Source organism: Phyllostomus hastatus, unplaced genomic scaffold (genome assembly GCF_019186645.2).
Source record: "Phyllostomus hastatus isolate PE091 unplaced genomic scaffold, TTU_PhHast_1.1 phas_contig_80, whole genome shotgun sequence".
NCBI classification, from domain to species: domain Eukaryota; kingdom Metazoa; phylum Chordata; class Mammalia; order Chiroptera; family Phyllostomidae; genus Phyllostomus; species Phyllostomus hastatus.
The window spans coordinates 54,447,869-54,473,148 of NW_025333960.1; the positions used below are offsets into that span (position 1 = coordinate 54,447,869).

A 25,280-nucleotide genomic window follows, 5' to 3' on the forward strand; every position below is an offset into this window, starting at 1 on the left:
GGCTTATTATATATGTTTTAATTGGATCCTAATTTTATTCAAAACATTTTCTAAATAAGTAACAACATATTCACAATGTATTTCAAGCTTTAAATGATGGGTAATTACTAAAAGCTAGAGTTTTATTCTCCCAAGACGTAAAGTCATTAAATTAGCTACATTTGTGCATTTGTATAAGTGTTTGGTGTACCTATTTTCCTGACTTAACAAATCTGAAAATGTCCCCAAACTGTGGTTTTGTGACATCACCCTAGACTGAGTCAGGAAATAAAGATCTTGCTTCATCACTGCTCCTAACCAAGTATTTAGGCAATCCTTTATTACAGACTCATCAGGTTTCAGTCTTGAAAGGGGTTTAATATTATCTATGCCAAAAATTTACTTGACTTTTTAATTATCATACAAAATCCCTGCCAGACTCTTCTTGGATTCCTGCTGCGGAACTGCATTTGATCTTTGGGCAGCTCGGTTTTATTCAAACAAAACCCGAAAACCTTATCTATATTGAATCAAAAGCTGTATTGCTCCAGTTCCGAGCATTCGAGTAAATTGCAGTGCTCAAAACCGGGCGCATTTAGCTGTATCCTCTTCTTCCTGGGTCCTATCACAGCCCCTCAACTGTGTGAAGATCAATGCCATGTCCGTTTCTCCAGAGGTGCGTGGGCTCCTTTTCTCCATGACATTTCTCTGAATGACAGAGGCTTTTCTTGGCACCGACCAATGAGCCCCACTTTGTGGAATTAACACCCAGGCAGTGACCGTGATGTGATCACCCAACATTCGCGTCTGGACCAGACCCAGAACCGGACAGCATGCCGTCCTTCCACCCTCCTTGCTCTGGAGTCTGTGCGAACCCCCAAGACTTGCTCACAGGGGCATGCCCCCACACCCCTCTGCTAACCCACATAACACTCCACTGCCCTAACTCAGCTCACCCATCTGTCCAGTGAGCTGACGAGCAATGGATTTCCAAAGCTCTCCCTGCCTCTGGCATTCGCGGTTCTAAAAAACTGGACTGCACGGGGTCGTCTATATTACTACTCTCACACTAAGCAGATATCAGATATTGTATGTTCTCTGGTGAAGAGGCTGACTAGCAATCGGTACTGGCCTTAAGTAACCCCGATAAGCACGAGGCTTCCGTCAGCCACCGCCACGCACATTTTCACTGGGAGCCAGTTCTAGTTGGCTGCTTCGCGCTCCGATCCAGCCTGCGCCCCGCCCGGCTGCCCTCCCAAGCCGCGGGGAGCTGCGCCCAAACAGCAGGCCCTCATGGGCAGGCGGCTCCAGGTCGCGCTTTCCGCCAGCTATTCAGAGCCACTTCCCATCCTGGAACCTTTCCTTTCACAGAGGACGCCTGTCACAACGGGGCCATCTCTGTCCGGCCCCTGCAGGCGGCTTCCCCTTCGAGTCACAGGATGCCCGATTCTGAAACAGGCAGGTACACGGGGCACGGCTGTTCTGTTTCTGTACAAAAGGCAATCTGCTTACGAGCTGGCAGACACCGTGTGTGTTTACACTCCCATAAAAACCCGCTCTGTGATAGTGACGGTGACAGAGGTGCTGCCTGTGACACTTAGGTGGGACTCATATGTGTCCAGCGGAAAAAGTGTTCTAAAAACCTTTCATTCATAGAGTTTAAGGAAAATGAGGAGCACTTGCCTGTTGTGAAAAAGCGTAAGAAAGAACAGTCTCCCTGGCTGGCCTAGCTCAGTGGATTGAGCTCGGGTTGCGAACCAAAGTGTCGCAGGTTCGATTCCCAGTCAGGGTACATGCCTGGGTTGCAGGCCATGACCCCCAGCAACCGCACACTGATGTTTCTCTCTCTCTCTCTCTCTCTTTCTCCCTCCCTTCTCTCTCTAAAAATTAAATAAATAAAATCTTTAAAAAAAAGAACAATCTAGCTCCCTTAGAATTGATGGGGTGAGTTGAGTGTTATGGTTGGTACCAACAGCCTTTGATTTTTTTTAAAGGAGAAATTACTGCCTTTCATTGAGATACAATTAATTTTTTAATATATTTTTTAAGTTTTTTATTTATTTATTTTTAGAGAGAGAAGGGAGAGAGAGAGAGAGAGAGAGAGAGAAACATCCATGTGTGGTTGCTGGGGGCTGTGGCCTGCAACCCAGGCATGTGCCCTGACTGGGAATTGAACCTGCGACACTTCGGTTCACAGCCTGCGCTCAATCCACTGAGCTACGCCAGCCAGGGCTGAGATACAGTTAATTTTTTCAAAGATTTGTTCAAACTTGAGGTGACCTGCAGGTGACAAACCTGGAACGGGGCCACGTCTCTGACTCTCCCCACGGGAAGTTCGGGGACAGTGTGCCGCACTTCCAAATTGTATGCAGGCCCCAGGCAAACATATTTGTGAAGACAAAAATATTTCCTGAAACACCAACTTCCTCAAAGGGGACTCCTACTTCCCTTCGTCCCGAACGCCCAGCCACCACATTCCGTGCACCCATCGGTGCCTTTGCCTCACCCGTCCGCCAGCGTAAACCAGCCTCGCCCCCGGGGGTGTCCGCCGGGCTTCCCGGGGCTCTGCTGCTCCCCGGGCCGACCCCTCTGTCCTTACTGCCCGGGGAGAAGGACCTTCCAGAATCCGATCACGTCACTGTCCTGCCACACACACTTCCACGTGCCACCAATACTCCCCTGGGTGCTGTTGACCCCTGGCACCCGGCCTCCTCACGGGTTTGTTTAATGTGCCCGAGATGCGTTGTTTTGCAAGCCCTGGTCAGCTTATTTCTTCGATGTGATCTCAGGCTGAGAAGCATCAGTGTAATTATAATACTTAGAACCACCACTTAAGGATAACAGTTCAATCCATTTTTTTCGGAGGACTGGAATTACAGTGGAGTCTCTTGCTCAGGTTACCCCGTGACCTTCAGCAACACCTCCTTGTTACGTATGACGTGAAGGTGACCGGGGACAGGACGAGACGAGGTGCATTTCAGAACCCAAATAAAACGGCAGCTTGCGGTGGCCCCGAGCCCGCCCAGCTTGCTGAAAGCTGTGCGTGCTGTGACACTCCCCAGGTGGGCTGTCAAGTCTGGGTGTGACCTTTAGACTGACCTTGGATCGCGGAGGCGCCCGGATGTACCACTTGCAATCAACGGCCTCGCCAGCGGAAGCTTTGCCCTCCTTCACAATCTGCACAGACTCCACAATTCCTTCAGGGCCGCCCGTCTCAAACTCACACGCTAGATAACAGAATGCCAGACAAACACAAAAACGGAGCTTGAATCACACACCGAAAGTATATTTCACAGCAGAAAATAAAGACCTCTGAACGTGATTAAATATCTGTTTTACCAACCTGGTAATGGTTTCAAAACGCCAAGGTCCTTAAAGTCAGGATCTTAAAAATTGAGAAAAAGACAATTAATCTTATTCTGCATTTATTAGTTACAATGATGTTGAGTAAGATACCATTAAATGATTCAGGAATCTGACTGAAAGTCCACATTAGGGGAAAGTAAATGCTTAAATAAAAACTTCCTGATAATATTAGGACAGAAATGTTAACTTAGGTAACATTTTGTTATCACTACAGTTTCTATCAATACAGAATAAGCCGTTTTTTTAAAAGCACCCAATGCCAACTCTTTCCCCTAATCATCAAATGTGCATCTCACTCATTATCTCTAACTCCATAATTGGACCACAGATGACTTTGTAAAATATCTCCATCGATAGTTCAAGGTTTGGGCAAACCTTCCTTCCATCTGTTCTAGATGCAACTCTTTTGTCTGATTTAGAAGATTCTGTGAATTGTTGGAAGGTCATCTTCAACTGAAATACTGGAAGCACGAAGTTCACATGTGACACCTAAGGCTTCTCTCCCTTGGAGGACCGCACAATCTTCTCCGCATCAACTCGTCCCCCTGACTTTGCCCTTCAAGGCCCCTGGAATTCTGTGTCCACCCAGCACCCACCCAGCAGCCCCGCCAACCCCCGGCTTCCCCACCTGCGGCGGGCTCGGGCATCTGCCCGTCTGCTCTGCGCATAAGTGTCGCAGAAGCTTGATTTCTCCTGAGTCTCAGCAGAGCTCTGGCTGTTAGAAGCCGGCGTGGGGGCCGCTCCCTTCCATCTCCCGGGGCGGATTTCGAGAGAGGCGCGCAGCCCGTGTGCTAGCAGGCTCAGCCCATGGGAGGGCGCAGGGCGTGTCCTGTTTGTCCTGGGCGCTCCTGCGGTGGGATCACTGCATGCAGTGGCCTTGCGACGGGGACAGGTGAACTCTGACGATGAGCGGAATGGGAACCTGGGGCCGAGCGAGTCCTTACCTACGTCGCCGGGAAAGGGTGGCAACCGACTCTGCAGTCGCTCCCCTCTGGGGGCTTTTTTTTTTGCTTTTGGGACAACACACGTCTTTCTAGTCTCAGTGAATGTGAATTGGGTTCTCTTTTATTTATGGGTGAAGGCGTCAAAGGTTATCATTTATCTTGGAGGCACACGGTATCCAATTTCAAAGAGGATTCTGAAATTTAATTTTATTTTACTACCATGGTATTCATTATATATTTAAAATGTTATGAAGTTAGGAATACAGGGTGGGGCGAAAGTAGGTTTACAGCTGCGAGTCCACGAACACAGAGTTCGTTCTTGTGGTACTTACTCAGTCTTGTATTACTCTCCATACGAACAACTGTGAGCCTACTCTTGCCCCAACCTGCATTTTTCAAGGCACTGCTCAGCCGTGGCCCAGGGCTGAGATATGAAAGGAGGGCGCTCTTCCTGGAGGGAACTAGTTCTGGAGATTAAGACGGTGGCTGCGTGGATGTCCGTGGGCCGTAAGAGTGCTGCTTCGCATGCCTGCGAGCTCGGACGCGCCGAACGCGTGGCCGCAGAGTGGCCGTCCTCGTCCTAGGCCATTGCCTGTGGGTCTGTCCAACGGGGACACGCACTGGCCGGCGCACTGGACACGGGACAGCCTGGGCAGCCAGCAGTGCACTCACATCGCCTGCTGTCCACACTCGGGTTACACTACAGGGCGCTGTTAGAAAGTGGTCTCACATTTTGCATCAAGATACAAATTCCTTTGCAAACTCTTTTTAAAACAGTTCTTTTGTCTTTTTTTTGGGGTGGGCGGGGAATAAATACCTATATGCAATTTCCATGAAAGAAGCAGAAATAAGAGCAACGTAGTTCATTAGGAGTAGGACGCCCTTTCCTGCCCCGCATCATCTAAAGCAATAGACGTTTGTTTATTCTTTCAAGAAACGTGTGTGTAGTTCCTGCTGTACATGAGGAAGGAAACCACGTTTTACAGAGTCACTCAGATCGGTCGTCACCACTGGCAGCTGTGTGGTGTTGAAAAGACCATCCACATCTTTCCTCATTTTCACATCCAGCTTGGCCACCGTGGCTATCCAGGTTCTCTATTAATTCATTATAGCTTTTCCTACTACTCTAAATAATGCTTGCTAATAGACATGGCCATTAGTCACTGTCTCCTTTTCAACCAGAATGTTTCAGCCTCGCTTGCCGTCCTTGGGGAAATGTGGCCGGTATTCTGTTTTCTAGCTGAACATTGACCTGCGTCATTTTTATAACTCACGCCGGACAAGGTAGAGAGAAAGGCCAGTTCTGGTCACCAAAAATTTATCTTTGTCTTTGTAGTAATGGTGAGAGCACTGAGAGTTTAAAAAATAAAACTTTAGGGAAGAAATGTTTCTGCAACTCCATTTGAATTAGCCACCAGTCTTATCACCGTCACCACAATAGATGGTCGAGATCTTTGGAAACAAACCAAAATAAACAACACCGAGATTTTTTAAAACAGCCTGCACTGAATTTAAGGATACTCAGATCGATTCATCACCCCAGGGTGTTCAAGGTCACTGACAAACTATCAGGCAGAAGTACAATGATGTTCACAGAGTAAGTCGTCTTCCACTCCGGAACCCCCCCCGCCACCACATCTACCCCACTAAGCAACCTGAATGCATGAACAAGAAATCCAAAGCTAATCACGATACTCACCTGGCGTTCCATTGCCTCTGGAACAAAACCAACGCTCTTTGTCACGGACCATAATGCCCTGCGCGCCCTCGCCCGACCACCTGCTCCCTGCGCCCCCGCCCCGCCTCCACCCCCTCCGCTGTCTCCCCTCCACCCACATCGCCCTTTCTCTGGCCGCGGCAGTGCATGCCGCGCCCGTTCTCCGCACTTTGAACTTAGACGCCTGGCTGTCCGCGACATCGTTCCGCCAGGCCCTCGCGCAGCCGCATCTTCCTCACTCTTCAGTTCTTGGGTCACGTATGACATTCTCAGACACGTCTTCCTGGGTGACCGACCCTCTCCACAGAGGGGTCTGTGACCCCTCTGCTGTGACCACAGTTGACGGTTATTTTGCTACTCATTTACGTTTTGATTGATGGTGTCCTCCCGCTGGACTAACAGACTCCCTTTCTCTGCCACCCTTACACTGTCTGCCTCCAACGTTGCACAGAAGGATGAACCCGAGTATTTCAAAAAGGTCACTTACTTGCGGAAAGGAGAAATCTGTCTAGTCCAGACAAAATGGGAAAGGGGAGAAACAAAAAAATGACCAATGCTCTTATTCCTTCTGCTCTATAGATGTGAATAATTTGCCTCACTGTGATTTAGGCACAGAAAAAAAAATATTTTCCTGGCTGGCATAGCTCAGTGGATTGAGCGCGGCTGGGAACCAAAGTGTCCCAGGTTCAATTCCCAGCCAGGGTACATTCCTGGGTTGCAGGCCATAAACCCCAGCAACCGCACATCGATGTTTCTCTCTCTCTCTCTCTCTCTCTCCCTCCCTTCCCTCTCTAAAAATAAATAAAAATAAATAAAATCTTAACAAAATATATTTTCTAGTAATTTTATAGTGACGGTTTGATTGCAACATTATTTTGAGACAGATCTGGAAACATATTGAATATTTTAAATGTAGGTGTAATTAACTCTTTACAAGCTAAACATCCCGGGTTGCTGCCCCAGCCAATATGAGAAGTGCCCATTAAGATGCTTCTGCAGTTTTTTCCCTGCCAGTTTGAAGCTCTAACAAATGTTTTCTTTTTTTGAATTTTAAAGAGCTCATTATATCCGTGTTTGAAAAGTTCAGTTCTTTTTCTGTAAAGATTGATCTCAGAATGAGGCTACAACCGAACTAGAGCTGGTGTGATAACACCATTCAAAAATGTTCTGTTGCGTAACACACATTAAGTTAAATGTTAACATCCATAAAGCCCGGAGAAGAATAGATTTTATTATATTTTCATTTCTTATTTAGAATCGTGTCATTTTCTTTGAAGTAGCTTCTTCACTTCCATGAGTCAGAGAACTCTGCTATGCCAATTTCTTTTCAGCCTTTCTAGATGTTAAACAATGCAGTTGGCTTAAGAAAGCAAGTCTCTTCATTTTCCTTTCAAAAGCCTGCACTGACTCTTTAAACATAAAAAAGTACATACATAATTTGTCATTTATTTTATAATGAAATAATAAATGTCAGTATGATTGTATAAGTATATAATAACATGTTCTATAATTATATAAAATAGTTATATATATTTTTTAAAGACCTTATTTATTTTTAGAGAGAGGGGAAGGGAAAGAAAAAGAGGGAGAGAACCATCAGTGTGTGGTTGCCTCTCATGCGCCCCCTACTGGGGACCTGGCTCTCAACCCAGGCCTGTGCCCTGACTGGGAATCGAACTGGCGACCCTTTGATTCATAGCCCACACTCCATCCACTGAGCTACACCAGCCAGGCTGTCTTTTTTTTGTTTAGGAAATTTTTGGAAAAAGATAATATTGCAAAACAAAACAAAAATGAATAAATACAAGCTTAGCATCGTCTGTCACACCTCTCAGAGTGACCATGACAGAGTCACCGCCAGCTCTTACAAAGTCAGTCAGTGCGCTGCCGCGGGTGGAGACGCCCGCGGTTTCCCAGGGAACCAGTAAGGCAGTGCATTCGCATAAACAGCCCCCATTGTTAAATGGCTACTGGAGTAAATAAATAAATGAATAAATAAATAAAAAGTAGCCCAGGGCACTGCTGCTTTGCAACTTTGCAGCAGCTCTCCGAATGCCACGCGAAGGTGAAGCAAGCAGACCGAGTTCACGTCTCGCCTGCAGAACCTCCGCCCGACCAGCAGGCAGATGCACGGGCCCGGCTGAGCCAGCTCATTTCGCTACAAGTTCTCCGGCCTCAGCACGGAGCAGTCTCCGAAGACTTCTCCTCCGCGTGCGTGCTCGGCGGCGCACGCAGGTATAGCGAGGGCACACTCGGATCATGGGGCGGCCGGGATCTCACGACTCGGGCGGGAACATCTGTGCTGACGCCGCGTGGTCCGTGGGGAGGGAACCCGCTGACGCCTCACGGGATTCTAGACGAGGCCGCGACCCCTCGCCGGTAGCGTTCCCGGTGTAACTTACCCCGTGCACGCGCAGGGTAAACCCGTGTTTTGTTTTGTTTTGTTTTTGAAGATTTTATTTATTTATTTTTAGAGAGGGGAAGGGAAGGAGAAAGAGAGGGAGAGAAACATCAATGTGCGGTTGCTTCCCTAGTGCCCCCTACTGGGGACCGGGCCCACAACCCAGGCCTGTGCCCTGACTGGGAATCGAACCATGACCATTTGGTTTGCGGTCCAGCGGTCAATCCACTGAGCCGCACCAGCCAGGGTGTAAACCTGCGTTTTTCCGAAGAGTCCCCCTGATGAAGCCCTAAAAATGACTCCTCTTCTAACATTTAACATTTTGAGCGCACGTCTTTGCTTCAGGCCGAACGTAGTGAATCTGTTGACTTTGAGGGAGACAAGTGACAATTCTGGTGGCAAACGGTAACGTCCGAGATTCTGGCAAAGGGGAACGTGTCCATCACCGTGTGTTTGACAGCTGCTCGATCCTTAGGAATTTTTAAGCGTGACTGTTGCTATGAACAACTGTGATTTTTGATCCTAAATCATGAATTGCGTCCACATTTGGAAGGTATGTGTAACAGCGGTTCAATGACTGTCAGCTAGTAATAGAGGACATTAACCACCAGAGGGTAAAGGACTCACTCTAAGAGTGGCTGATACACTGATAGATGTTAATGTAACAGGAAATAAAAATTCACTGATACAGTTTCACATTCTTCATTGCAACTAACCTTTAAGAGACCATTGCTTTCAGAGGTTTGAAGTAGTACCCATCCGATAAGCCTACAAAAACACGTTTTTCTTTCTAACTACATTATCTCTGTGAGGCTGAGCTTCCTTCATCCACTCTGTCCGTAAAGACACACTGCGACAGATTTAATGTGGGAGCAGGTGTGAGAATCCAGTTGTCTTCTAATAAGCCAGGCATTAACTAAATTTACAGAAATGTGAAACAATGTAATTATGTAGTTATTATGTAACATTCATTAATTGATATTTTCATATTAATCGGTGCTTTAAAAATACGATTATGTTAACACATAATTGGTGAAATTTTTCTATATATTAATAGCTACTTAAAATTTTTCCATTTAGCTGCATAATATGATAAATGTTGAATGATACAGCTACACAAACCAAAGTACTTTGAGGCCTCCAGTATTTTTTTAAAAGAGAATAAGGGTTTGGAAACCCAAATATTTCAGAATTTCTGCCCTAACCAATCCCATCTTTGTATCTAGATCCATGCCTTCTCCCAACAAAACTCTGTTACCATTTCCTAACTCCGGCTGGTGCGACGCCTGTATTTCACACCTCAGAGAGGTCTCCACAGTGCCGGCCGTGCCGCGGGGGGACGGGCCGCACACGCCCGCCCGCCCACCCGCGCAGACTGGGACTGAATACGACCGGAGCACCTCCATTGCACGAAGGAGCAAAATGGGGGTTCGACCGCTTTAGGGAAATGCAACTTGTTTTGACCTGTGACCTCAATAGCTTATTAGTTCTCTCTAGCTCTCAAACTGCTACCTATTTCTGAAACGTTACTGGATTCGCTCTAACGAGGATGGTGTTGGTTTAGGCTTTGGCAGCTCCAGGGGACCCCTGCGCCCCAGGGCACGGGGATACCCTCCGAGCGGCGCTCTCTGGGGAAAGGCGCCTGCCTGGCCAGCATTGGAACTCTGTTCACAAAAGCCTCTGATTACGGGAATCAGCTTGGGTCCTCTGATAGGTTTGCCATGCCCAACTCAACTACCTGACAGCTAGTCTTAGGGAAAGTCAGTCAATATTTTTCTCAAACTTTCATACTCCCCCATCTCGAGTTACGTCACGAGCTTCATAACATCTCCGCTTCTCGTCTCCAGTGACGTCTGGAAGCCTGAGGCGTCTGCGGGAGCATCTCTGAGAACCCAGCCCTCGCGTCGGCACTCACTGCCCCGGCCGGGGCCCCCTTGCCGGTCCCACCCTTCGCCTCCCTGCAGCCCCTCACGCCGTTGACCCCCCACTTCCTGCTCAGCGCCGAAAAGCATTACGCCTGTCGTTTTTTAAATCAGTGAACTGAATCTCATTTAGAAATATAAATGCAAGGGTCACGAGAAAACCCTAAAATCACAGCTAAACAAACGCACTGCGGACACAGGGCAGCTGGATCGGCCGTGCAAAGGCAGCTGCAAGTCAAGGGCTTTTGTGCTTCCTGAGCTGGATGAGCCTCACCCCTGTAAGCAGAGCCAGGCAGCCTTTAGCTGGCAAAGCGGGGACTGCTCTCTGTGGGTGGCCTTGGCAAGGACGCCAGAGTGGATGTGCCAGGCACTGGCAGTGCACGGAGGCCACAGAAGTCTCCTAGGGACGGGGGGGCGGTAAATGCAGATGTGGAAAGCCAGGTGCTGCCCCGCCGATAGGTCAGCGGGAAGGCACCTGGGAGGCGCCTCTTGACAAATCCTGGAGAAACCCGTGGAATGCAAGAATCATCACGCATCAGTGTCCTCCTCTGGCGAGTAACCTTGGCCCACTTTAAGTACAGGACAGTTAGTATTTACCAAAAATATTTCAAAATCCTCTCCTCTGCATGTGACGCATCCCACTTGCTGGTGGCCCTGGCACTCACATCTCCCATACTGCAGTGATTCTGAAGAAGTCAGGGGTGTCTGAGGACCAAGTGCTCTCCGTGGGAGTTCCGTGACCACAGTGGTGCCCCTGGTTTTAAACCACATGCTAGAAAACACCAGGGCTCCTCAAACCCCTCTGCCTCTGAGGAAGAATTCTTTTTCAGCAAGTGTGACGTCCCTCTTGGTGGGCTGGGGAGAAGGACAGATGCTGGAGCTCCGGGTGGGGCTGGACCGCCGGGGTCCATCCACAAGGACCCCGAGTCTGTCCTGCGAGCAGTGGAAGAACCAAGTCCATTTCCCACCTGCAACAAATACAACTCAAACGGTTCCCTCACATGTGTCCGAGAATTTTCAGTAGTGCTACACTCACATTCCTTTCCATTGGCTTTTCAAAATATTTCTGTAATTGTAAAAATTGTGCTGCATGATAAAAACCTTGGATGACTCACTTCTCTTAGGCTACAGTTGAAGACCGAGCTATTTATTAGACAGTTGTTAAATCTGGACTTCCTTTGCCTAATTGTCTATCATTCCCATATAAGAGCACCTAAATTATTTCATCGAGAAGTCTGAAAATAATCCCAGGTTTCCCCAAAGGTCTGGCCTGAAGCAGTATAACTCAATGTCATCGTTTTTAGGTCAGAAGGGGAGAGCTAGGTCTCTCTCTCCTGCTTAGTCAGAGAGTAGGGCTGATGGGAACCCATCAGTTACATTCCCTTAGACTTTTCGTTTGTATCTGTCGTCAGCTCCCTGATGATCTGAGCTGAACACTTCAGCATCAAAAGGAGCTTGACTTCTTCACACTTTCCTTTCATCAAAAACACACCAAGGGCTTTCAATTATTCTCTGTAGAATATCTTGCTACTGACCTTCCTTTCCAGGCTTCTACAGGCTCCTTAGTCCCAGCCTCGTCGCCGTAGGGCGTCAGAATCTACGCAGCCTCTTTGCCTTCGTCCTGCCTTCTGCCAGTGCCTTGCAACTAATCCGTGAGCTCAGTTTCCCTGAGAGGCGTGTGGCCAGCGCCAGCGGCCCACCAGGGGAGTGAGTGAGGGCGCTGGACCGCCCTGGGCCGGTCAGCACATGCACTGCCCGCCAGCAAAGGCATGACATATATAGGCTGCGTTTCTGTCTGAAGGCACGGCATTTTAGGTCTCTTTTAACCCAACAAATATCAAAAGACAAATGATAGTCACACACCTAACACAGAGACTGAGAGAGCCTCTAAGATGGCCTTCAGTGTCCCCTTCCTAGAAACTGTGCCCTGGTGTCCCTGCTGCTGTGTGGCCCTGTGACTCACTTCCAACAAGAGTGACTCATGTCCAGCAGCAGTGACGACAGGGTGAAGATTCTTACAGGGACAGTGACTTCAGTTCATTCTGTCCCTCTCTCTCTCTCTCCCTCTCTCTCTCTCTCCCTCTCTCTCTCTCTCTCCCCCCCCTCCCCCATTTGCTCTAAGGAAAGTCAGCTCCCACACCGCGAACTACCCAGCAGAGAATCCCGCGGGGCCAGGGAATATTGCCGGGGCCCGACAGCCAGGGACGCCTGGGCCACGGCCAGGGCGACGCCAGCGAGCCGGAAGGGCAGCCTCGCCCCGCTGAGCCCTGGGACGCCTGCACTGAGCTTGCACCCTGAGCTAGTGAGCTCTGGTTTTTTTAAGTAACAGTTGCCTGTGGTTGGCATACACTAAAGAAATGTATCCCTTGTACTTTCAGACTCTTAGTAGTTACTATTAATCAAAAGTATCTTACAATGATGAAAAAATAAAACTAGAAGAATACATGCACATTTAGCAGTGATTGTTTGGAAATGAACAGGAATACTACAGAAAATGAGTCTGACCATGCCATCTGGTCACCTTTTTAAAATCACATTTTCAATTGATTTTTAGACATAGAGGAAAGGAGAGAGAAACATCGATTTGTTGTTCCACTTATTTATGCACTCATTGGTTGCTCCTCGTGTGTGCCCTGGCCCAGGGCTGAAGCCGCAACCCCAGCTCATCCAGCGATGCTCCAGGGACCTGAACTGGCCAGCCAGGGCAGATTTATTCTCTTTCAGAAGACTTCTGAAGGCAATACAATTTTCAAGTGAAAATATAAAATTCTCTCAAGTACTCACCTCTTGCAATTTTAAGATATTACAAAAATATATTGACAACATTGTATACGATGGACTCAATCTCTGACTGCATGTTTCTCCGAATTTAAGAAACACTATGAGACTCACTTGGGAAGTTCTGCCCGGGAGGGTCTGCACCGGCACAGTGGGGGAAGGCGGGACACCACCCGTAGACTGCCACCTCAAGATAGAGACGCACCATTGTCATTTTCAGAGCAGAGTACTCCCTTATTCCCTCCCCAGTGCAAGCCCCCTCTTTGAAAAACAGGACTTCATTCATCCCCGTATATTCAGATGGTGAAGTTAACACGGGGCATTTTTATTCCAGAGGAGCTGTTGCTTATCAGGATGTTCTGATCAGCTTGGTGACTAAACACTTTATGTGACAATATTATTATTTATATTATGATAGTTTCTTGGGAGAAATGATACAATAAAATATTATGCTAATTATAATTTATTTTAAAAATTTCTTGTTTATCTATTAGTCAAATAAAGTAAACAAACAATGCATTTTTAAATACCCATGATAGTCATGGCAATTTTATTATATGTATAACTTTCTAGTATTAAGGGCACAAAAATGAAAAATTACTAAAATATAAAAATACAAGTGCATATATACGTGTATGTGTGTATACACAGGCATTGTTTTCTTAAGACACACAGACATGCCTCTCTAATAAATTCTATTTTTCCACTGATTTAGATGGAAATGTGGATAAACTCCCTAGAGCTGTCCTTTCTCCTTTGTATTTACTTTCCATGCACTCATGGGGCCCTGCTGAATCCAAATAACTGCTCCATTTTCTCCCTCCTCCTTTTCCTCTTTCTTTCTCCTTCCTTTCTTTTTCTCTGTGTCTCTGAACCTCCCTTCCAGTTGATGGCGAGGGTTATTCCGGAGCGCGTGGACGCGAGGCCCAGCCGTGGTGTCCGGCTCAGCGGGACTCACAGAGGCCACCACATAAGACGGGGCCACGGGAAGACTGGGGCACGTTCCATCCCAATGCCATACCCACACTTACAACAACCCTCAGTTTATCTATGTGTTTGATATCGCTGGCTTGACAGAAACTGATGACCTTCTAAAGAGCTGTATAGATGCTGAGATATTGAGAAATGATGAACACTTTTCAACTAAGTAACGCTCTGATTTCAAAAATATTTGACATCAATATTGGATTTATTTCAAAATGAGATGCATTCATTTGCATTCCTATTACAAGTTTTCCCTTATAATAAAGTCTTTAATTAAACTTAAGCATGCCAACACTAAAATAGATCACGAAACCTGGATTTAAAGACACTAATTTAAAATATTTGAAAACATGCTGCCTTTGATGCAGTGATCCCGCTACTGGGATGATACCTTAATAATCCTGAATCCCCGATTCAGAAGAACCTGTGCACCCCAGTGTTCATAGCAGCGTTATTCCCAGTAGCCAAGTGCTGGAAGCAGCCTAAGTGCCCATCAGTGAACGAGTGGATCAAACAAAAATGGTTCATTTACACGGTGGGATACTCCTCAGCAGAGGGAAAGAAGGAGCTCCTACCCCCGCCCCCCCGTGACAGCACGGATGGATCCGGGGAGCATTACGCTGAGTGAAACAAGCCAGGCAGGGAGGGACAAATGCCATGTGGTCTCCACCTGTAAGTGGAACCTCATCAACAAAACAAACAAATGAGCAAAATAGAACCAGAGACGTGGAAATAAAGAAAAAACGGATACTGGCCGGGGGAAGGCAGATGGAATGACGGGAAAGCAGGGGACGGGGCAAGCAGAGGAACATGAGGGAGGACTCGTGGGCGCGGACATCGGGGGGGGTGGACTGTGGGAGTGGGGGATGGGGTGGGGGAGAGCAAAGGGGATAAAGGCGGGACAACTGTAACTGCAACAATGTTTTTTTAAAAAAAAATATGAAAAAATTGGGGCATAATATAATTGAAATTTCATTTGTTAATTTACATGTTCAGCTGCCACTAAAACTTCCTCCTGAGAGATGCAGCAAAAGTACATGATATTAAGCATGGAAAGCGATGTTAAATGTAGAGACATTTCTAAATAAAATACACTGAAAGTAAAACAGCCCGCTTTTTCTTTAAAAATAAAAAAATTGATTTTGAATTATATTTGATGTGAAAAAGACTATAGTCTCGTGACGTTACATTTAAATATATCAAGACCTGTTTCTCTTGGCTTATTTTAAAGAAACCATTCACGGTCTCTATTTTAAACCTTATCGTGTTGGTGAGAGACGCATAAAATAGAAGCTCACGCATGTGGATGGCACTGCTCTGGCCCCGGAGAGATGAGAGGGGCTCTGTTTTTGCTTTCATACTACAAGGAAATGAAGAGTATGTTTCACCTTAAAGCTACATAGGTGGAAAAAATCAAATGTATAAGGTACCTTAAAGATGCCTTTTGAAATAGGGAGACTTCTTGAATGTTCATTGAATTTAGATATAGAAAATGAAAGACAAATAAATGATATTTACTTTTCATGTTCCAGGAAAGACCAAGAGTAAATGTGTTAGGATGGAATTTTATAAGCTCCTGCTTCTAAAATTTCAGCTCGCTGCCCCGGTTGTCCATGGGGAGCAATGAAACGCAGTGATTAGCAGGTTGGAAGGCCTGGGCCCGGACAGGGAACCGCTTAGGGAACATGCGGCCTGCATTCTCCCGTGCTCCCTCTGCCGAACTACCGGCGGGACTCTCTCCCTCCCCACCAGCCCGCACACTTACGATAAAGTGTAATGTATAAATTAGGTACAATACCAGGTTAAATAACTCATAACTAATGATAAAATAGAGCGATTCTAGCAATAAAATGAGGGTTACTCAGACACACGCCTGGTGACACTGAAACCCTGACAGGTGCCTGGGGGGTGACCGGGGCTCTGGTCTCAGAAACGAGAGGGACAGAGAAAGCTGAGCGGCACAGGGGTGGCTGGTCGCGAGGCACGAGGGCGTGCCGGGGGGCAGGGCCTGATCCCGTGGCCTCGCAGTGCCAGGAAAGTGCAGACTGTCCAGTGTGCCATGCTGGTGAGGGAGCACAGGGCACAGCCAAGGTCACCAGAGGTGGCACAGATCACAAAGAAATCAGGGTGAGGACACTACTGTCCCCACATCCCCTTGTGGGGCTTGACAAGTGGGAAGAGAGCAGGAATCGTTTGCAGAGAAGGCATCAAATGGAACTGGGTTGCATCTTGAATATGACTTAAAAAAAGAAATTTAATAGATAAAATGTAGCTGTCTATTGCCAAGCAAAACTATGAGCTGAGAGTCAAGAAAGTTATTTTCGTTGTGAGAGCGACATTTTTCAGACTTTTGTGCGTCTCGTAGCTGTGAAATAAATAATAGTGCTACTATTATCAGAACAACACGACTATCACAGGAGTAGAAGCTGAAGGCCCAACCCCTGGCAGACACCGGAAGCTTTGTATGGGTTAAGTTTGCATATACAGTCAGATTTCAGGAAAACAGGGTAACAAAAGCAGCAGTAGTAATAAATTCTCCAACCTCCCTCCCTCCCTCAAGAAAATAAAAGAAGATATTCGAAAGCACACCCCCCAGGCCCCCCACCGATGCACATTCGAGGGCTGCTTCCCCCCCTACAGGCGCTGAGCTGGTGCCACAGAGACAGGGTGGCCCTGGTGTCCCCGCTCTGACCCTCGGCCCAGGAGCAGCCGGGCAGCGGGAGGGCCGATGGGAAAGAAGGACCAGTGGGCGGCTGTGGCGAGGACTGACTCCGACTCTTTTTAAACGTCCGCTCCGGCCGCTGTGTGGGACACAGTTGTTGGGAGCAAGGGCTTGAGTTTATGACACAGTTTTACGTCTGCAGCGTAACGGTGTGTCCTCGCCCAAAACTCCGCACGGATTCAACACACACTTTGAAAGCAGGTAGCGTTTTGTGGGTTCTTTCCATCTCCGTAACTAAAGTTCTCAAGATTCCTAACATTTAGTGGGTGCTCACAAAATAATTGTTCGGGAACGAACACACTCAGACCATGCGCTGGGACTTCGGCGGAAGGTAATGCCATTTCAAATTGCATTTCCATGGCATTCTGCTATGAATACATTTTCCTTCTCAGCAATGCCCGTGAGCCTCCATCTTAGAGCTACAACCTCAGATTGGAAGTATGGCTATCTGACCCTGTCCACTCGGTCCAGACGGACAGGGTGTCCGTTTTGCCCACTAATAAGTGCTCCGGGACATGCTCACTGCTGAGGACATCACCCTGGGAGCAGCCTCCCCAAGCACTGACTGCCTTTCCTGCGACTGCAGGAGCTACTTCCATGGCCCTGCCCGAGAGGGGGGTTAAATATAAAGTTAACAGCTTCGTTTCAGAGTAACAGGACAAGAACAGTTGTCAAATGTTCTTGTGGACATTCTAGGACGGCAAGGTAAGGCACGTCCAGCCCCGGACTCGACAGCCAACTGTAGCAGACGCAGGGAGAGACCAGCAGCGGGCGGCTCTCCGGCGGTCCGCGCCTGTCCGTCGTGTTACCTCCCTCAACGTGCAGCCCCCCGCGCGTGCGCGTTTCACCGGAAGGCGTGCACCTTGGAAGCATCATGATGCTGCATTCTTTCCCTTCGTCTCTAACTCTCTGCCCACGGTTCTTCAACTGGTGGGTTTCTCTACTTTCATTTATATTGGCCAGTAACATAGCGGGGGCTCTTTTTACCAACATGCTCTGTGTTTCCTCGCTGCTCCTTCGCATCCCCATTTCCTTTTCCCTGTTTCCCTGCCTCCCATGTGGTTGCTAACATTCCTGTGTTCCTCCAGAATTCTTTGATGGCATTGAAAATACAGCCTGCGTTTCCATGTATCTGTCTAGAGCTCTTCTCAAATGTGTAAGTGACCTATTCGATGGTAACCTGCCGATATTGGTGAGGCTCAGCCGTGGGTTTGCAGAATTTTTAATAGACCCCTACACATTTCATTAGATGTTTAGTATATTCATAGTAAAATAGTCATTTGAAAATAACTCTTTGGATTTCTGTTTCTTGTCACAGGAATGACGAGGAGTTCTGAGAGGCACCATAGACACACACGTGCACATAGAGCACACACAGATACACATGTAAAGACACACATACATGCAGTGCATACTTACATAGACACATGCACACATGTGTACACACACATTTGCGCACTAATCTCTTGATGCTCACACTCACGTAGGTCCCACTGGTCCCCGTGCCACAGGACGGTTGTCAGGCTCACACAGCCCACGACCACAGGCTGAGCCCCTTCTGTGCTGACGGGACCTGGGCTGGAGTGGCCTGCGCTGGCTGGGGCAGAAACAGCTGGGATCGGGGGCAAGAGGACAGGCTGAGGGCAGGAGGGAGTGTGGGGGGCAGGGGTGCGGGAAATCAGTGTGACTGGATGAATGATGGGCACGCTGGGAGGGAGGGTCTTCACATGTGTGATTCCCACGACAGCGCGTCTGTGGGATTCTGAACGTGGGAAGGGCACAGGGAAGCTGGGCCTGGGATCCTTTCCACGCCACACGTTGGAGGGTGCTGGGGGGCATCGCTCAGCTGTCGTCCTGTGAGACTGGCAGAAACCAAGCCAAAGGACATCCAGTCGTCTTGGGAGGAATGTTCCCAAAACTGCGTGGACAAATGGCAGGAGGTTAAAAGGGCAAGCGGAGCACTGACAGAAAGCAGAGGGAGTAGCCCCATGACAAACCAGCGGGGGCAACACACCAGCGGTCCTAGAGTTTGGCGTTGTCAACCAGCACCTCGATGTCCTGTAGGAGTATGTACGCTGTTTCAAAACGAGGCGTTTGCAAAAATAAATGTGCAATAAGAAAGTATAAGAAACACAAGATTAGAATGGAATTTCCATACATAAATTTGGTAAAGAACAGAATCGAAAATGCACAATATTTCCAGAAACGATAGCCACACGTTTTTCAAGAGCCCTCTGCTATGAAATATGCAGCCACTGATCTAGAAAGTATAATATCCCCACCAAAAGTCCCAGGTGAGGGAATGCTGAGCACAGAAGATGGAGATGCAACCTTGAAGGGCCAACCAAAAGAGGCCACGTCGATGAAAGAAAAGGACAGGACGACCGCAGATAGTTCGTTGGCACGGACACAAGCCAACGGTCACACAGCATCTCCTGAGACCTGGGAGAAAAGACCTGTCAGCGGAACGGTCAGTCAGCAGGGGCTCCTGCAAGGATGAAGGGGAAACGAAAATACTTGGAGAGCAAGTCAACACTGAGGAATTTCATCTGCAGGAGGCCCGTTCTAAAGGAAAATGGGAGGATGTCGTTCTTAAGTAAAAATGGTCTGAGAACAGCCTCAAATGCAAGAAAGATCAGCAAGCAAATGAAACAGCGACAAAAGACATCCCACGTTTCCCATTGCGATGCCGCTGACATCGGAAGTGCACATAAATGCACAGCTGTTTCATGTAGAAATTGAAAACCACAGTCCTTGCAAGGAAAACGGGTCAAAGAAGAAATTTTAAAAGATGTAGAACTGAAGGGCAGTGAAAGGCACGTGGCGAGACCTAAGTGGCAGAACAGTCACACCGTGTCCATGAATACCAGCTCGACACGTTGGAGATGGAAGCTGTCCTCATCAATCCAATCAACAGGCCAGCCACAGCCTCAGCAGCGATTTTCTTTAATGGGATGTGAAAAGCTGATTCTCTGTGTGTGTGGGAGAATCAAGGGGCCAAAACACCTAAGACACTCCAGCCAGTTATAAAATCTTAGTATACTACCATTGATTATTTTTATTATTGTTGAAGTTTCACAGTTCTAACACACTCCCGCCATACCTGATGTAAAACCTAAATGTACATTTTAACATCCGGCTTCTCCTTTGGCTGTGTGAGCAGAGCTATGTTTGTTTCACCCTCGCAGAGGTTCACCTTTTGGAATGAAAGCAAATGAGTTTCTCTTTGGCCAAAGGGTAGACGGGAAAATCAGTGGAATCACAAGAAGGAACAGGAGGTGCGGGGAGAAGACAGTGCTGGCGTGTCAGGCAGGCGGCCACGTACAGTCGCTCTGTCCCTGCTGTCCTGTGACCTCCGTCACACCCCGACGGCTCTGAACACAGTGTGGTCCTGTGCGGGGATGACCACTGGCCCGCTCTAGTCTGACACTGAGTTGCATTACGCTAGGACTGACCCAGGCAGGTGAAGACATTTCTGAATATACGTGGAGTGTATCCACAGGGGGAAAAAAATGAGCGTCGCTCCAGGGAAGGGGAGACTTCTGGTTGTACAAAGGGAGACGGGTGCTTTGGAAGCAATCAGGGCGCACGTCTCAGAGACTGCACCAGCCCGGCCCCCAGGTGTACGCATGTGGCAGACGTCCAGGAGAAAGTCCTGGAACGTGGGTGGCTTTGTCATCCCATCCTATGGTGGGGGAGGTCACACACAGAGTCAGGGCTGCCCACGGGTGAGGAAGCAGGCTCCAAGGAGACAGGACCGGCAGCGCAGGACTGGGTGGGCGGGGCTGGTTGCAGAGAGCGTGAACGGAGCTGAGCTGCTGCTGCGGCTGCATCGGTCCAGTCCCACACGTCCGGCCTCCCGGGCGGTGTCCACACACCGGCGCTGGGGTGGGGGGGCAGCCGTGTGTGAACTGCAGCGCCAGCAGCGGCTCCGCTTGCGTCTTCAGAAGACCACCGTTACTGGGCACTGGAGGGGGCCGGGGGCCTCTAAACAAGGGCCCCAAGCAACAAGGAGAAAAACGGCCACCGTCACGAAGGCCCTAGGGGCTGTGGGCTGCCGTGCATTTCCCCACGAGCAGACGTGTGTAAAGAAGATGGCCGGAATCGTCCAGGGACAGGCTTCAGGATGGGGGGGGGGGGGGAGGGGGGTTCCACCAGGTAGAAACCAGGCGTCGGATGCCTTGGGGAACCAGGTCTGGCCTGGCGGAAGCGGCAGGTGGTCGACAACGTCAACAACCCTGCCTGGATGCTGCAGCGCCCCTCAGACCGTGCCGCCCGCCCTGTCTCTGCTCCCCGCCACATCACTGGTATTTTTTTAAAGATTGTATTTATTTATTTTTAGAGAGGGAAGGGAGGGAGAAAGAGAGAGAGAGAGAAACATCAATGTGCGGTTGCTGGGGGTCATGGCCTGCAACCCAGGCATGTACCCTGACTGGGAATCGAACCTGCGATGCTTTGGTTCGAAAGCCCGCGCTCAATCCACTGAGCTACGCCAGCCAGGGCTCCACATCACTGGTTTTCCAGACAAGGGGCCGGAAAGACCGTTCTGCACGCAGGGGCTCCAGCTGCCACTACTCTGCTCCCCGTGGGCAGATGACAAAGAGCAGGGTCTGACTCTCTTTATTCGTTCTCTTCTAAGCCTCACTTCACATCCGCTTCTGGCTTCTCGGCGTCATCGGAGGGAGGGATGCGTGACTGGGCCAGCCTGATACACTCTGCTGGCTGCTCTCGCTTACACGGTGACGCACGGGCCCAAGGCTGGGCTATTGCAACTCTGTTTTCTATTTAAAGATGCAGGGTTTGGGTGCCACATACATAGTTTTACTCATAGAGCAGCGTAATAAAAAGCTGTTCTCACTATGGCTGTATTTTTACTAGCCAGGGATGCTACTTTATCCTATTTTTTTATGTGTGATGTATAATGCTAGTAACTTGAAACACATAAGATGAGCGAAAGTTACCAATGCTTCTGGGTCGTCTGAATATTCTTTAACGGAAAAAAAATTGTTACTAATTTAAAGATTTTAAAAATCTTTGTTCTGCCTTAGTTCCTCCGATCATCAACCTACCCTCGTTAATGAATATGTTGATTCTTCCAGACCCCGGGGGCAGACACTATGTGGGATGCAGACTCAGATCAGGGAGCGTCAAGCCTGCCCGGGAGGGGACATTGAGCGCATGGACAGGAGACCCTACCCAACAAAATGTGCTGCTAACAGCTGCTGCCGAACGGGCGGGTGCGGCCTGGAGGGGGTGCTATAGGAGTTTCCAGCGAAGTCCCAGAGTGGGAGGATTTGAGGAAGAACAATCTTATAACTAAAGTAGAACATTTTCTCTCAACAGGAGGGAATGCAGGGAGAGCTGCCCTTCTGATGGTTACTGATGAGACATCTGACAAAATTACGGCGAAGAGTGGTGAAGAGCTTGCCAGGGGGGAAAAGGTTACTATTTTGTCACTTCCCTCCCCTCGTTTTGCCTCTTTGAAGGCTGCGCCAACCACCAAGTCAATTTTGATGTATGCAGTCAAGAGAGGATAAAGTAAGGCAAAATAACTATCTAATGGAACGACCAGTTCAATCCAAATGGGGAATTTGCAGGTTGCATTTAGTCTGGGTCTAAAAATATTTTCCTACCCTGGAGACAGGTCTCCCGAGGCTGGTTGCTGAAGTGTTCACTGAAGACTCAAGGGTTGAATATTTACACTGCGTCTAGGGCAGAATAAGGATTGCAATGAATCATGCACCCCTACATGTTCCACGTCTAACATTTTAAGTTGTTGCAGTAACCCAATGAGTTTGATCCCATTGTCCCCGCTTTCTAGACGAGCAATCTGACGGTCACAGGAAGCCACGCGAGGACAGAGGGACGGAGCGGGACTGCAGCCCAGCTCTCTGGGGTCAGACACATTCCTCTGGACTCCAGGGTACTTTCTGTCGGAGCCACACCCTTTTAGAATACCAGCTAAAAGGGTCTGAATAAGTGGAACATCACGCCCCTTCCCTGGCATTTGATACTAACCACGCCCACATAAACACGGTCAATGCTGTATAATGTAATACGGAAAAAAAATATTGGGGTCCAAGCTCAATTTCCCTTTTACGTTATATGTCGACCAACTACTCTGAGCATTCATTTCTTTAGAACATGGAAGTAATACAAATATTGCCGTCTTCAACTTCACAACATTATTTTCAGATCATAATGAAGTTGGAGCTACAGAAAATTGATGTTTGGTCATTCATTAACTGACATATCTGTGTTTGGTCCTGAAATTACCTCCAAACTTTGTCATTTATTGGAGAAATAAGATACTATCTTGCATTTTTACTGGTAATTGTTTGGGCAAAAATATGATAAATATATTGTAATTCCCAGACACTGGTCATAAAAAAAATGGGGCATCATTTCTGGGCTGAAGAACTCACGACATGCTGGGTGGGGGTGGGGGTGCAGTGACCACTGGGATTATAGGAGAGAGACCGTGATGCCGGAGTAGGGACGCACACAAGAAGCACCCCACAGAAGAGGGGTGTCTTCATCTGGGTTTTAAGCCGGGAGCAGGAATCTGCTAAGTGGAAGAGAGCTTTGGAGATGGAGGAAGCAGCATCTCCAGTGACACCAGTGGTGGCTGGCGCCTTGGGTATTGCAACGCTTGAGATTGAAGTTCCAGGCACTGGAGCGTGCCCCATGAGCCCGGAGAAGGGAGACCCCACAATGCTCTGCATGTCCCGCTGAAGAGCTCAGACTTTATTCCGCAGGCAAGGGGCCACCGGCGAGGGAGATCACCCAGGCCGGCATCATCGCCAGCTGAGAATGCCAGGGAGCCCGTGCTGGCGGACAGCTGGCCGCTGTGGCGGGGCAGTTCTGAAGCAGGAACACAAGTCAAAGGTCTGTTCCGATAATTCGGGTAAGAAATCAGGGAGGCCTGGAGTTAGCGCTGACGTACAAGGTTAAGGCAGAGATTCCAGAAGTCATCGAAAGCGTTTCTGGAGGACGTGGGGGTTCAGGGAGAGAGAGGAATGGCGGGTGACTGTGCAGTTCATTGCTTGGGGACACCGGTGGTGTGCCAATGCCCCAGACAGGAAACACAGAAGGAAAGGGGATTTCGGGGGAAGGAAATATTGATACTCCTTGAACTTGAGGAGGAAATGGGACACGCAAGCAAAAACAGCGGTAGGCTGAGAAATAAACGGTGAGAAGGAGGTGATACGGGGAGTACATGCTTCCATACGCCGGCGCCGTGCCAGGCGTCTGGAGCACAGACATGACTCACAGGTACTTCCTCGGGAGTCTCAGGTTCAGTGGGAGAGCAGGTGACGTGAACAGACGGTCACGGTGCAACGAGGGAGAGTGCGCACACACACACGCACACCCCCCACACCGACAGCACCGAGAGAACAGGGTTCCTATTTTATTTGCCTTGAGAGCAGAGGAGGGAAGGTCCGAGAGGGAAGAAACGGCCCACGGGCAGTATTTAGGAATGGAGAAACAGCAGTTACGTGAGGGGGAAGGTGTCAGCTAACCTTCCGGGGGCAACAGCTTCTCCGTACATGTGGATTAAATCAATGCGTTGCACATCTGAAACTTACACAATGTCACATATCTCAACACAATTAATAGATAAATAAATGAAGTGTGTCAAATAGACCAGGGAGCCAGAATGATCTCTGTAAATACCAGAATACGAGTGTGGCCCTCCCGTATCCCCAACCTTTCAACGCATTTCCATTTTGTGAAGATCTGAGCGAAAGCTGTTCTCGCCCTGCACAGCCACGCGGATATAGTCCCCGCCCCCCGTCTCCGGCTGCGCCCGGCTCCCACGGTGTCCCGCCGCCTTGCACCTCTGCCCCTCTGCCCCCCTGCCCAGGCCACTTCGTTTTCTAGAAGGTTCCCTACTTGGCTGCCAGACAGGGTCCGCCCTTGCTTTGCGTAGCTGACCTTTCTTCAGCCTCAACTCACGGTTTCTTTCTCGGGAGAGTCCTTTCATAAACTAGGTCAGGTCCGCTTGCCAGGCACTTTTTCTAACATTCTCTTCTCCTTTCCCCCGCTGACCTGTTGCCGCCCATCAGTCACTCGCAAGGCGTCAGTTCAACCCCGTCCCTAGACAGGTAAGGTCTTTACCTCCAAGGCCCGCGTTTGTCTGGATCGTCGCTGGCTCCCCCGTGCCCGGCACGGTAGAACCTCAGAGCCAGTACACGAGACTGACTTCATTAGTAAAGCCTCAAATAAATGGATGCATCGATAAGGACATCCCGGGCAGGAGAAACGTGTGCAGACGCTCAGAAGATCGTAACCGCAGACAGCTCTGCAGGAAGGGAAGACTTCTGTCGGAAGGAGAGTGGCGGAGGACAGCGGAGTGTACAGACAGGAAGCAGGCAGGTGGGGCCCCTCATTGCCAGGACACCAAACAGTAGGCTAAGCTGCTGAACACTTACAATTGGGGGATGGATACAATTCGACTTCCGGC

The 25,280-nt window shown here is 48.8% G+C and overlaps 1 protein-coding gene across 4 annotated transcripts in view; it reads right to left on the reverse strand.

The window, feature by feature from the left end:
- Positions 1 to 25,280, reverse strand: part of NETO1 (neuropilin and tolloid like 1) — a 73,398-nt gene that overhangs the window by 22,614 nt on the left and 25,504 nt on the right. For 3 of the 4 annotated variants that reach the window (XM_045850057.1, XM_045850058.1, XM_045850059.1), the window contains exons 5-6: positions 3,323 to 3,364; positions 3,079 to 3,206 (exon numbers count right to left, since the gene is read on the reverse strand). In XM_045850057.1, the coding sequence (XP_045706013.1) occupies positions 3,079 to 3,206; positions 3,323 to 3,364 (170 nt within the window). Of the gene's footprint in view, positions 1 to 3,078; positions 3,244 to 3,322; positions 3,365 to 25,280 lie in introns of those variants that run through there. The other variant, XM_045850060.1, reaches the window with a different exon arrangement.